The following is a 14409-nucleotide window of genomic DNA, read 5'->3' on the forward strand; positions in this document are numbered from 1 at the left end:
TACAACATCATTCACAAGTCATACTGGTCAAATATTTAATTAACTCACCCCTAATGGGATGGCTGGAACTGCTTCTCTTTGATGAAGTGTGTGATGTTAGCCAGTCTAGATGATTTCAGGGGCTGGATTTCTTCACTCCTGCTCTAGAATATATACCAAGCAGAGGGATTTCTGAGTCACATGGCCTTCCTGTTCCCAACCTTTTGAGGAAGTGCTGTACTGATATCCATAGTGGTGCACCATTTTAGAGTCCCATCAGCAATGTGTAAGGGTTTCAGTCTCTTTCCACCCTTGCCAGCATTTGTTGTTTGCTGTTTTTTGAACTTGATTATTTCATTGTTTTGATTTGTATCTATTGGCTAATGGTCATGGACATTCCTTCATAAGTTTATTGGCTTGTATATACTTATTTTTTCCTCTTTTTGGTGGATAATAATCATTTATGGACAATATGGTGTATTTTTTTCACTTACTAAAAATATTTTTATCTTAATACTGTTTTTTTAAAATTAAATCATTTACTGGGGGCTCGTACAACTCTTATCCCAATCCATACATAAATCCATTGTTTCAAGCAATGCTTTCTTTGATGAATATCTAAAACTTAAATATTAAAATTTTAAGTGAATTTATATTCTCCATGAAGTGGTTATTATAGATACATCCATACACATCCACCAAAATTGTATGAGTGTGTAATGATGTAAAAAATTTGTTTTAAAATGGGTGCATAAGCAAATGTGGTGAAGAAAGCTGATGGTCCCCAGCTATCAAAAGATATAGTCTGGGTTCTTAAAGGTTGAAGATCAACTGGCAGCCATCTAGCTGAGAAACAACAAAGCCCACATGGAGGAAGCACACCAGCTGGTGTGATCATGAGGTGTTGAAGGGATCAGGTATCAGGCATCAAAGAACAAAAAATTATTATCATTGTGAATGAGGGGGAGTGCGGAGTGGGAACCCAAAGTCCATCTGTAGGCAACTGAACATCCTCTTACAGAACGGTCGCGGGGAGGAGACAGGCCAGTCAGGGTGCAGTGTAGCAACGATGAAACATACAACTTTCCTCTAGTTCCTAAATGCTTCCTCACCCCCCTTCCCCACTATCATGATCCCAATTCTACCTTAAAAATCTGGCTAGACTGAAGTATGTACACTGCTACAGATAGGAACTGGAAACACAGGGAATTCAGGACCAGTGGTGAGAATGGTGATACCAGGAAGGTAGAGAAGAGGTGAGGGAGGAGGGGGGAACAGATTACAAGGATCCACATATAACCTCCCTGGGGGACAGACAGCAGAGAAGTGGGTGGAGGGGGATGTCGGACAGTGTAAGATATGACAAAATAATCATTTATAAATTATCAAGGGTTCATGGGGAGGGGAGAGTGGGGAGAGAGGAGGAAAATGAAGAGCAGATACCAGGGCCTCAAGTAGAAAGCAAATGTTTTGAGAATGATGAGGGAAACAAATGTACAGGAGTGCTTGACACAATGGATTTATGTATGGATTGGGATAAGAGTTGTACGAGCCCCCAGTAAATGATTTAATTTTAAAAAAACAGTATTAAGATAAAAATATTTTTAGTAAGTGAAAAAAATACACCATATTTGATTATTATCCACCAAAAAGAGGAAAAAATAAGTATATACAAGAAAAAAATAAGGTAATATATCACAATGTTTTGCTTGTTTGTGCTTGAGTGTTGAATTTCTTTTTATCTTCTAAGTCGTTGTAATTATATACTTCTGCATAACAAATAATCCTACAATTCAGTAGCTTAAAACAATAGCAATGATTTATTTTGCTCATTAGCATGCAATTTGAATAGGGCTGGCTCATCTCTTCCTCACGTGGCAATAGATGTGACCCAGTGAGGGCTGCAGGCTTTGTTTCCCAAATGGAACAATGTCAATGGCGGCCGTCAGCTGGGATTGCTGGTCCCCAGGGGATTCCGTTTCTCTGCAATGGACCTCTCCCTGGAGCTCCGTGGACGCCCTCCTAATGGCAGCTGGATCTCAAAAGCAAGTGTTTCAAGAGAGAGGAAGTAGACGCTACAACTCTTAAGGCCTGGATCTAGTAACTAGCACAGCACAAATCTATGGTATTTTACTGGTCAATTAATCCTGGAGCCTGCTCATATTTCAGAGGGATAAAACACTTCCTCCTCTTGATGGGAGGAGTGTCAAAAAACTTATGATTATCTTTAATACAATATTATGTCATCATTTCCCCAGTTTTCCTTTATGAGCACTATTATAAATGGCAACATGTAAAGAACCTTTAGAATGTTTTTATTGATATACAATTTTGAAGGCCAATAATACAGACTGATTTTTCAGAAAACTGCTTAAAATAGCAAATTCTCTGCTCTGGGCCCTCAAAGCCCCTTCTCCACCCACATACCACCAAATGCTGAGCCAACTCACACTGGTAACCAGCTCAGCATAATTTCTGCTATTTTCTATTTGAGACAGACAGACAGACTTACAGGAGCACACACACACACACACACACACACACACACACACACACACACACAAGATCTTCCTTTTACAGGCTCGTCTCTGGTCGGGTCTTAGTTCTTTGGTGAGAGCATTCACTGAAAAATAAGGACTGGTCATGGGGATTTGTGGTATGCCCCATCCTACCTATGCACTTTCCAAAGGGGTCTGTTAGTCATTGTCTCCTTTTCTGGCCTTCTCACACACAAGAAGACTGATAAAGGGATGAAGTACGTCATCTTCAAATGATAACTGATCCAGGCTCTGTGTATATACCTAGACCGGCACCTGGCTACACCTGGTTACCCTGTCTTCGACCACATCTTTGGCTGGTTATCACTGCAGGGTTCAGAGTTGCCCAGGATAATCACACTGATTCTTACAAAGCCTTTTCTCAAAGTGACTTGCCTTAAATCCGCTTAGATCATATATAGAAATGCCAACACCTGGATATGGCCTTTGTGTGATCATGAAGCTGATCTCTTGGTTTTGGGTTTTTTTTAATCATTTTATTGGGGGTTCGTACAACTCTTATCACAATCCATACATACATCCATTGTGTCAAGCACATTTGTACATTTGTTGTCTTGTGTTTTAGTGGAACAGAAAAATAAATATTAAGATCTGGCTTCAAAGCAACAAAATTAAGCAATGTAGATCAAATAGCGTGCAGTGTGGTAGAAATTTGAGCTTGTTTGGTTAGTTTGTGTATGTGGATGTATATGAGAGTTAGGTTAGGGTTTTCCAGTCTGAGTGGTCCGATTTTATTGAGTCCTCTTGTGAGATGAAAGAGCTGCTAGCCACACATAGCACCACCACCACCACCACCACCACCACAGCATTAAAGCTAGCAATCTCCACAAAACAATATACATGAACGAAAAGTATGCCGCCAAAATTGAGGGGCTTCACAGATAGCCTGGAAGGATAAGAAGCCCATGCTAGAGATACCACCAATCCAATAGGTCCTATGGCCCTCACAGTATCAGAACAGGAGGCGAGTGTCCAAGGAAGTCATGGTGGCTTAGCATTTGGTGGTTATGTTAGGAACAGCATAGATCACTCTTCACAATTCAGCCTCTTCCTCAAGCCATTGCAATGGGTAACTATGAATAAGCAAACCAGAGGCAAATTTTAGAACAGACTAAGCTCTGGTGGTGATGAGCCTCCTTCCCACCTGTGAAGCAGAAGCGCTTCTCCGATGTTACTGTCTTCACACCACTGCCTCGCCCTCCCAGTTTGCTCTCTGCTTTCCTCCCTCCGTCAAACACTTGATGGACGTTGATTTTTTTCTTGGGTCTAGAGGTTAGGTGTATCAATGTCGGTAAAATAAGGTTCCTCTCATATGTTCAGCATTCAACGAATATTTACTGAACCCAGTGATCTTTGTTACTACATTCTGCCTCCTCATGGGGGAAACATGCCTACACTGGTCCATAGTCCACACACAGGTATACACTGTGGAGGCAAGATAAAAGAAAGTGGTGGCCAGGTATGTAAGGAACTGTGGGAGCAGAGGATGAAACATTGACTTGTCCATCTGGGCGGGTGATGGCAAGCTGCTCAGGAACAATGGAACTGATCCTCATCACCAAAGAGGAATTTTCCCAGAAGACGAGGGAGGAAGAAAGGGAAAGGCACCAAGGGGCAGTCTACACAAAGGAACTCAGCACCTTCTAGTTGAATGTGCCTGGGCCTCAAAGGCATGTGCAGGTTAGCAGAAATTACAGCAAGGAGGACACGGAGAAGCTGAGCCCTGGGGGTCCTCAAATGGCACAATGATGAAAGAAAATGGGCATGGAGCCCCTAGAAATCTCTAAGCAGAAGCGTGGAATGATACAATTTTGGCTTCACAGAGCTAACACTGATGACCGGTTGGATGAAAGGCAGACTGGGTGAAACCAAATCCAAAGCAAAAAGATTGGTAGGAAGGAGGCTCTGGGTGGTCTTGATGAGGCACAACAGCAGCTCTGAACTCAAGCAGGGGCAGTGGGCATGGGGAAGAAGGGCAAACAGGAGCGATTCCGAGGAGGCATGGCAACTGATGCAGTGGGGTTGAGTGGGAATAAGGCGGTCCTCATACCACGAGTTCTGGGCTTCCTACTGAACAGTGGAAAAGCAGTTGCCCCAAGAGGAAAGACAAGGTTGTCTGGGCAAAGACAATGAGGCCTAAGGGCAGAGGAACAAGTAACTGGAGAGGTCTATTTAGCATTGAAACCACGACTCAAGAGAACCCACTGCTTGCCCACTACTGGTTCTGAAGTCCTCCCTTACCAAAAACAAGGTGAAAACTCCAATGGTGAAGTCTTGTGTCTCCCTGTTTGCTGGAGAAAAATGGATTTGTCATAAACTGCAGAATGAGCTTGAACATCTCATTCACGATGAGATGCCCAAGACGACAAGGACCACTTGGTGCTGTGGGTCACGATGAGAAAGTCATCTTCGTGCTGTTTGCCTTTCCCCTTACATCATAGCAGCCTTCGCCAAGACCACTGTGATCGAGATCTTAGTCCTCCCCCCTTCCACTGCTGTAATTTTTGGCTGTGCAAGACGAACACTTCCATATGGTGCAATGTTTATGTTAAGATGGGGGAAAATGTGAGATACTTTCAGTAAATTTTATCCAAGCAGCAATAAATTTACAAATCCTAAGCAGCTGGAACAAAATATTGGTCTGTAATTTATTTGGGATAAAATATTTCAATAGGAATAGGAAACTTGGGGCACTTTATTAATTACTGATATTTAGAGATTTTGGGGGGCGGTATCTTCACAGAGCCCACCTAGCTGTGACCTCAGACAGATTGACACCAGAAACCTCTTTTACCTCATCTGTAAAGTGGATCTAGCAATTTTACCTACTCGGATTTTTTTTGTGCGGGGAGGGGATAAAATGAGCATTGAATAATATCTGTCACATATCAAGCATTCAAAATGTCCATTATTCCATTTATTTTGTATTCCTTACAGGCTAAGATCCTAGGGAAGGGGATAGATGGGATTAGGAGGAAAAAAGACAATACAGTATAAGAACAAAGTTTGTAGGATCTACCTATGGAAGACTGGACACTGCCCTATCAGCATCTACATGAGCAAGACAGGCATTGGGGCTGTTGTTAAAAAAGAGAGAGAGAGAGTGTGTGTGTGTGTGTGTGTGTGTATGTGCACAAGCATGCACATGACGCTCGTAGAAGCAGGGACTTACTTTTTGAATCATCTTTCATTTTTATAGTGATTTAATTCACTAGGACAAACGAGAAGAAGACAGAAGGCGAGAGAAAATGCCATAACTTATCTCATGGGGACTATTGAACATGCAAAAATGGCCCGTGTCTATGTGAGATCAGGCCACAGCATTTTGTTTGCTTGACTCATACTGCTTTGGATAAACTGCCAACTTCTGTTGTACTTTTCTAGTTACAAAATGCACAAGGGCCTTTTGGAATCATTTTGAAGGCCTTCGACTTACATAGCTCTGTGCATTTACAAAGCATTTCTATCTCTTTCCAATTTAATCCTGATACAAACCTGGCAACGATAGATGGGCCCTACACTGAAACATGAACGGTCCAGTGTGCCAGGTAAAGTACAAAGTGCCATACAAGGAGTGGCTCACTAACCCTCACCCACGGCTATGCAGTAGGTACAGTTAGCACCTGAGGCTTGATGAGAGGCATTAAATAACTCCGTGTGGCAGGAAAGGGAAGAGCTGGGGTTTGAAGCCTAGCTATTTGTCTGACTGCAAAGCTTGTCCAAACTACTGCATTCTGCCGTGGAGCGATATTCAGACACATGTTCGTTCGTGCTTTTAGTTTGAACTCAGGCTAATGATTTACAGTTATGTAAACAACTGCTGTGAAATATACAAAAATATTAAACATTTTTATGTCTATTTCCATATTGCGTTCCCTGGAATTGCTGAGGGCAGATGCATATCTCTAAGTGTATTTCCCCTCATAAAGTTATTGGAACAAGCCCAATTGTCAAATATTTCCAAATACCTAAAATACTCAGTCATGGGCTAAGGATCTGTTTCTCGTTTGCTTGTAATAGAAGTTGCTCGTCATAGGTAAGAAAATGCAAATACGATTTTAGTGGAGGGTAGCTACTGATCTCGAGTGGTTCCAATAATATACAGGACAAAATCTGTTAATTAAAAAAATGTATTTACTTTACAAGCATCTTAAAAAATAACAACTGTCCCACATCTGTTCCCTTCAGCCTCTTCATGCAAAGAGCTCTCAAATGAGGTTCTTCAAATTTTACGTTTTTTCCATTCTGGTTCGTTCTTTGCTTCCTCATCATCAGATTCCACTTGGGCAAACATGGTTTTAGGCTGAGTTCTAAAAGAAAGGTTTAAAAAGAAGAAGAAAAATTTAGTCACCAAGGGTTTATCATATGGGGCTTAAAAAAAAAACAAAACCCAACTCCCATGAAAGCAAACTTGGAAGTATCCATTCTTATCTTTCACTCATCAAACGTCTAGCCCCACCCAGGGAGAACATGCAGCATAATGGAAATGCAATGACGTGCAGGAACACAGCCTGGAGTTTGCTGAAGATTCTCACTCAGTGGCTGAGGCTGTCCTTTCCTTAAATAAAATGAAGATGCACCACACTCGCTGGAGTTTCACACGTCAGGAACAACCCTTTCCCTCAAATTTAGGCTAACTGGGACCAGGCAAGGGTCTATATGATCTTGATTGAGGTCCCTCTGGGTGTCCCTAAAGTTGCCCAAATAAATAATGTGATGATAGTGCATACAAACAAGAAAGTTTGAGTTCATTTTCTTACTTAATGGATTTTAAATGATAACATAATTTGCATACTGCCAGAAAGAAAGGCGGGGGAACAAGACAAAGAAACATGTCACCTAGCATTTTAGGGTACCTCTCCGAGACCAGTGCTGTAATAATAAAACCTGTTTCTGAGGACTTTCTGGGTTTCACAAAAATACCTGGCCCAATGGCATTCCTCTCATACCATTCACAAAGAACTTATGTCCAAGAAATGTCCTGTGGTTATAATTTATGCCATTTTTAGCATAGCTAGCACTAATTCCTTCTTTTTAAAAGCCGTCATTATGAAGAAACATTAAATAGCTGAAAAGTATACAATATATAAAGTTAAAAACTTATGTCTTCAACTTAGAGTTCAATTCATTCGTGTCTAGACTCTTCCAGAATGGCAGAAATAGTGACAACAATCATTTCTTTCATCTGGCAAGGGAAAGCAGGTGATACTTTAGAATACTTCTTGCTGGTTTTGCTGTTTTATTATGATCCTAGGGAAGAATATAAACCATGTGTACCATTACCTGATGTTCTGACCCGAATCATGGACCTGGGTTTGTCATGTGTAAGTCACAATCCCTTCTCTCCATTACCTCACACCCCCATCCAGAGCTCATGCTCCCCCCAGACATAATCCAGTTGGTTAAACTTCTTGTTGTCACTTCAAGACACTGTTGTGACAGCTATAAACAGGTCACAGCGCTACAATTTCTCAGAGCAGCTGCAGGTTTTCCTATGCCACAAGAGCTGCTGCAATCACTAGAGAGCGGGGCCGCTGGTGTTTCCATGTGCTGCAACGGGACCATGCGTGCTAGGTATAGAACTTAATTTCTGGCCAAGATGTTGACCACACTGGTGTGGACAAATATGTAAAGGAACAATTTGTCTTATGTAAACATACTTTGGAAGTAGGTCTTTTATTTCTAAGGTAAGAAATTACATGGTCTTCCAAAAGATATTTGGCAATACTACTTCATAAGACATCAGCTCAGTATTACTGGTTCCACTCAGGCTAAATTACAGAAGTTGCAATGCTGTTTTTTTTCGGCTTGAGGCATAAAAAATGAATTAAAGAAGAGATCACAGGAAGAAAGTCTGGAGTTCAAAAAGCTTTTTCCTTTAGGAAGTCCCTTTTAGTATATATTCCACTTCTAAAAACATTTGTAGTAGGTGGATATCTAACATTATAGGGCACAGACTATGGGATTATTTTAAAATAGGTGCTGTCAAGTTGATTCTGACTCACAGCGACCCTGCGTACGACAGAACAAAACACTGCCAGCTGTGAGGCACCCTCACAATTGCTTTTGTTTGAGCCCATTGCTGCAGCCGCTGTACCACTCCACCTCCTCGTCAGGGCCTTCCTCTGTTTCACTTCCACTCCATTTTACCAAGCATGATCTCCTTGTCCTGGGACTAGTCTATCTTGACAGTATGTCCAAAATAAGTGAGACAAAGTCTCACCATCTTTGCCTCTAAGGAGCACTCTGGCTGTACTTCTTCCAAGACAGATTTGTTTGTCCTTTTAGCAGTCCATGGGACTTTCTATAGTCTTCACCAGCACCACAATTCAAATGCATCGATTCTGCTTCGGTCTTTCTTATTCAATTTCCGACTTTTATATGCATATGAAAATAGGTAGAAATAGAGTAATAGTTACAAATAAGTATGAGGAAATTTTTTACAGTAGTGGTGTGTGGTAGTTACACAATCTGTTGTCAATTTGATAAGAGCTGTAAGAGCCCCTAATAAAATGATTAAAAATAATAATAATAAAATTAAGATGCCATTAAAAAAAGATGAAGAAAACATCTCAAAACAAGAACCTCTAGTTGAGGAAAGATAAAAAATAGGAGCAAACTAGACCCAAAGATCCCAAGGAGGAGGAGGAGATTAGAGCAAAACTAATGAAACAGACAACAGAAGAACAACAGAAAAAAAACAACAAAGCAAAAAGTGAAGTTTTAGAAAAGATCAATAAGATCAACAAACTGGCTAGACTGACAAAGGGAAAAAAAAGAGAAGATACACATAACTGAAATCAGAAATGGGAGTGGGGAAATTATTCTCAGCCTTATATAAATAAAAATAATTAGTGTATATACTCATGTATAAGCCCAGTTTTTCCGCACATTTTAAATGCAATTTTTGTAGTAAAATTAGGTGCCTCCGCTGATATTTGGGTCGACTTATACTCGAGTACATAAGGTACAACAAAATATATGTACACTTGTTTGCCAATAAACCAGATAGACTAGATGAAATAAGGAAACTCCCATAAATTCATAAACTACCTAAACTGATTCAAGAAGATGTGGGTCATTTCAACAGACCTACAACCAACACATGAGAGCCCTAGTGACACTGGACTCTATTGTGGACTGTTAACCACAGGGTCAGCACTTTAAAACCCCAGCTGCGAGGGAGAAAGATGAAGCTTTCTACTGCTGCAGAGTTACAGTCTCAGAAACCACCAAGTTTCTACTCCATCCTGTAGGGTCAATATAAGTCAGAATTGACTCAGTGGCTGTGAGTTTGGGGTTATTTTTGGTTTTTGTTATAACACGCGAAGGGATTTTAACAAGCTAATCAGTAATCAAAACCTCTCAACAAATTAAAGTCCAGGCCTATGATTGCTCTGCCCATGAATTCTATTAGCCACCAGAAGAAGACCTAAGACCAATCCTTTTCAAATTCTTCCAAAAAAATTCAAGAGAATCGAACATTTCCTAATTCATCCTAGGAGGTTAACACTACCCTGATACCAAAGCCCTATACCACGGGGAAAAAATGACACACCAATATCCTTTAAAAATATACATACAAAAGGGAACCGATGCCAAGGAGGCCATGTAGAAAAACAATGTTTGGAAACGGACTGTGGTAGCAATTGTACATCCTACATGACACGAGTGAAATTTGGAATGATATATGGAAAAACCCCAACTAACAAAAATATATGTCCACATAAATTCAAAAATCCTCAACATACTAAAAATCCAAATTAAAAAGGATTACATACTATATGTGTAAATTAATTCAAAATGAGTTGAGCTAAATATAACAACTAAAACCATAAAATTCTAAGAAGAAAACATAGGAGTAAAGCTTTAAGACTGTGTTGTTGTTTTAATTCCTAGATAGGACACCAGAAACCTTAATTAAAAAAATTGAGCTTATAAAAATTAAAATTTTTGTGCATCACTGACTTTATCAAGAAAGTGAAGAGACAACCTACAGAAGAAATATTTGTTAACCATATATTTTACAAGACTGAACATTCAGAGTATGGACAAACCTTCCACAATTTAACAACAAAAAGACAAACCAATCACAAAACGGCCAAAGGTTTTGAAGACATTTATCAAAGAAGACATACAAATCCTCAATACACACATGAAAAGATACTTGCAAGTCATTAAAAGTACAAACCAGCACTGCCATTGGGGCAATTCCAACTCAGAATGACCTTAGGACAGAATACAACTGCCCTTCAGGGTTTCCAAGGATATAAATCTTGATTGAAATAGGCTGCCATAGCTCTCTCGTGGAACAGCTGGTGGGTTCAAACCTTGGAGCTCTTGGTTAGCAGTGGAGAGCTTCCAGTGCTGCACCACCACGCCTCCTAGCTATTGCTTTGGGGGTGCTAATTTGTTTGGGGTGATGAAAACCTAATTCTTAGGGACTGGGGATGGAAGGTGAATGGAAATGTCACTCACAGAAGGAACTTTATATTTCAATCCATCCTCAAAACTGATGTTCCTGTACACAGTACAGAACCGTTCAGCAGAGCTGGATGCTGTTTGCTAAGTGAGGGTCAGCTCCCTGCACTTCAGCACAGTGGACATCTCATTGAGCCTGGAGTGCCAGAGTTTTGTAGGAGCCCAGTGACGGCATCACAGCTGGCCCGCTGGCAGCCACTCTTACTTTTCAGCACTCATTATCTCTGGGTTTATTTCCAGCAGGTGTTCTTTGGAAGAAGGTTGGAAATGTAAGATGTTTTTTAAGTCAATTCATACACATCTAGGGCATTTTCAACAGACTTTTTTACTTAGTCACCACTTTATGAAGATAACGAGGGGCAGGGATGATTAGGCAACCTGTACCAAGAAGAGTCCTGGTTGCGCGGTGGGTTAAGAGTTGAGCTGGTCCACAGGACAGTATAGCACGGACAAAACACAAGATATTCCTCTCGTTCTTTAGTGCTTCAACTCCCCCCACTATCATGGCCCCAGTTCTACCTTACAAATCCAGCTAGACCAGAGCATGTACACTGGTACTGATAAGAGCTCTCGACACGGGGAATTCAGGACATATAAACCCCTCAGGACCAATGAGAGTAGCGATATCAGGAGGGTAGGGGGAAGGTGTGGGGAGAAGGGGGAGAAATGGGGAACGGATTGCCATGATCCACATAGCCCAGCCCACTAGGGGAGACAAACAACAGAAAAGTAGATGAAGGGAGACAGCAGATGGTGTAAAACATGCAAACAAAAATATCTTATAAATTATCAAGGGTTCATGAGGGTGTGAGGGTGAGGAAAAAGAGGAACTGATACCAAGGGCTCAAGTAGAAAGAAAATGTTTCAGAAATGATGATGGCAACATATGTGCAAATGTGATTGATATAACTGATGTATGGCTTGTTATAAGAGCTGTAAGAGCCCCCAATAAAGTGACATTAAAATAAAAGAGTTGAGCTGTTAACTGTAAGGTCAGCAGTTTGAAAACAGCAGCTGCTCCGTGGGGAAAAGATGAGGCTTTCTACTCCTGTAAAGAGTTACACAGTCTTGGAAACACACAGGCCCAGACTCAAAGGCAATGAGTACCAGAGGATTTCTTCTCCAGCGGGGTGGAGGGTGGCCTAATTTGCCCTTAGCACAGAATACTACGGTGGGAATAAATGGACAATGAAAAGTAGGATAAAGTGACACGTGCAAAAAGAGAAAATGTTATTGGATTTCAAAGCATGTAAAAGTTGGTCTTCAGTGGTCGTATCGGGGAGGTGAGCACACAATGATATGATGTTTTTGTTCTTTGATGCCTAATAACTGATCCCTTCAGCATCTCGTAATCACACAGGCAGGTGTGTTTCTTCCATGTGGGCTTTGTTGCTTCTCAGCTAGATGGCCGCTTGTTGATCTGTGTGCTCACCTCCCCGATATGATCACTGAAGACAAATGTGTACATAAACAAATGTGGTGAAGAAAGCTGATGGTGCCCAGCTAGCAAAAGATAAAAGCATCTGGGGTCTTAAAGGCCTGCAGTAAATAAGCAGCCATCTAGCTTAGAAGCAACAAAGCCCACATGGAAGCATACCAACCTGTGTGATTACAAGGTGTCGAAGGGATGAGGTATCAGGCATCAAAGAACAAAAAAAATCATCTCATTGTGAATGAGGGGGAGTGCGGAGTGAGGACCCAAGGCCCATCTGTAGGCAACTGGACATCCCCTTACGGAAGGGTCTTGGGAAGGAGACGAGCCAGTCAGGGTGCAGTGTAGCAACGAGGAAGCATACAACTTTCTTCTAGTTTCTAAATCCTCCCTCCCCGCCACCCCCTCACCCCCCACTGTCATGATCCCAATTCTGCCTTGCAAATCTGGCTAGACCAGAGAATGTACACTGGTACAGATAGGAACTGGAAACACAGGGAATCCAGGGCGGATGATCCCTTCAAGGACCAGTGGTGAGAGCAGAGATACCTGGAGGGTGGAGGGAGTGTGGGGTAGAGAGAGGGGACCAATTATAAGGATCTACATATAACCTCCTCCCTGGGGGATGGACAACAGAAAAGTGGGTGAAGGGAGACGTCTGACAGTGTGAGATATGACAAAATAATAATTTATAAATTATCAAGGGTTCACGAGGGAGGGGGGAGGGGGGAGGGAGGAGCGAGGAGGGAGGGGGAAAATGAGAAGCTCATGCCACGGGCTTAGGTGGAAAGCAAATGTTTTGAGAATGATGAGGGTATCGAATGTACAAATGCGTTTTATATAATTGATGTATGTATGGACTGTGATAAGAGTTGTATGAGCCCCCAATACAATGATTATAAAATAAAAAAAAGTTGGTCTAGACCGGTGCACCAAGACATGAATGCAACAAACTGGTATGAAGCAGAGAACCAACAGAGTGGTCTGCGGAGTCGGCCCCAATCCCAACTACGTGGACACACCCCACCCCACCCCACCCCAGAAGAATTCACTTCAGAGGACAGCGTTCAAGCTATAGCTCAGGGAGAGGGGCATGTCTGATCAGAGCACACAGGAGCAACAGAAGAGGGAAGGAGAGAGAGTGGAACACATTTTGGCTCACCAAGCCCCGTGAACAATATTCTTCTTCAGAGCACCCAATGCACAGAGAGGACCATAGGGTCAGCCTACCATGAGACATGACATCCCTTAATGACCCACAGTGCTACAGGAGACAACACTGGAGGGACAGTGACGGAATTGTGCCAGATCTGACCATACCACACCGGGGCAAAATGCTAAGGGCGCACAACAGAGCAGCAAAGGAAGCAAAGCAATGAAGTCCCCAAGGAATACCAAAAATAAACTTTGGGCCAGCGCGTGGCACCCCATCTGACTCGACTGGAAAACACTCCTAAAGGTCAACAAACAGACCTGGACCTACTTACAGTCTTATCTTGTGTGTTTATGTCCTAGGCTTTTCTTGTTGTTTTGCTGTCTTTTTTTAATGCTTATTATTGTCTCTGCATGTCTATCTAGATAAGATAGGTGGGATAAACAATCTGGAGGAGAAAACAGATGAAAGGTTCCAGGAGGACACAGGAGATAGGGGGGAGAGGGGAGGAAGCAGGTGTTAACAAAGCCAGGGACAAGGGAACAAGTGATCTAAAATTAATGGTGAGGCAGGTGTAGGATACCTGGTAAGGCTTGATCAAGGGCAATGTAACCAAGAGGAATTACTGAACCTGAAGAAAGGCCAAACATGATAGTGGGACAAGAGGAAATAGAGGAAAGAACTAGGAGGCAAAGAGCATTTATAAAGGTTTAAATATAGGCATGTACATATGTAAATATATTTACATATAACAATGTGGACGCCATTACAAGATGGCGCCGGACCGCGCCCGCATTGTCAGAGCT

At 41.8% G+C, this 14409-nt stretch overlaps 1 protein-coding gene across 1 annotated transcript in view; it reads right to left on the reverse strand.

The window, feature by feature from the left end:
* Positions 1–6653: 6653 nt before the first annotated feature.
* Positions 6654–14409, reverse strand: part of WDR70 (WD repeat domain 70) — a 325699-nt gene continuing 317943 nt past the window's right edge. The window contains exon 18 of the mRNA XM_045285256.1: positions 6654–6847. Coding sequence (XP_045141191.1) covers positions 6760–6847 — 88 coding nt within the window. The 3' untranslated portion in view covers positions 6654–6759. The remainder of the gene's footprint in view (positions 6848–14409) is intronic.

Source organism: Echinops telfairi, unplaced genomic scaffold (assembly GCF_000313985.2).
Source record: "Echinops telfairi isolate 266 unplaced genomic scaffold, ASM31398v2 ScPeMD7_7469;HRSCAF=8507_1, whole genome shotgun sequence".
NCBI classification, from domain to species: Eukaryota; Metazoa; Chordata; class Mammalia; order Afrosoricida; family Tenrecidae; genus Echinops; species Echinops telfairi.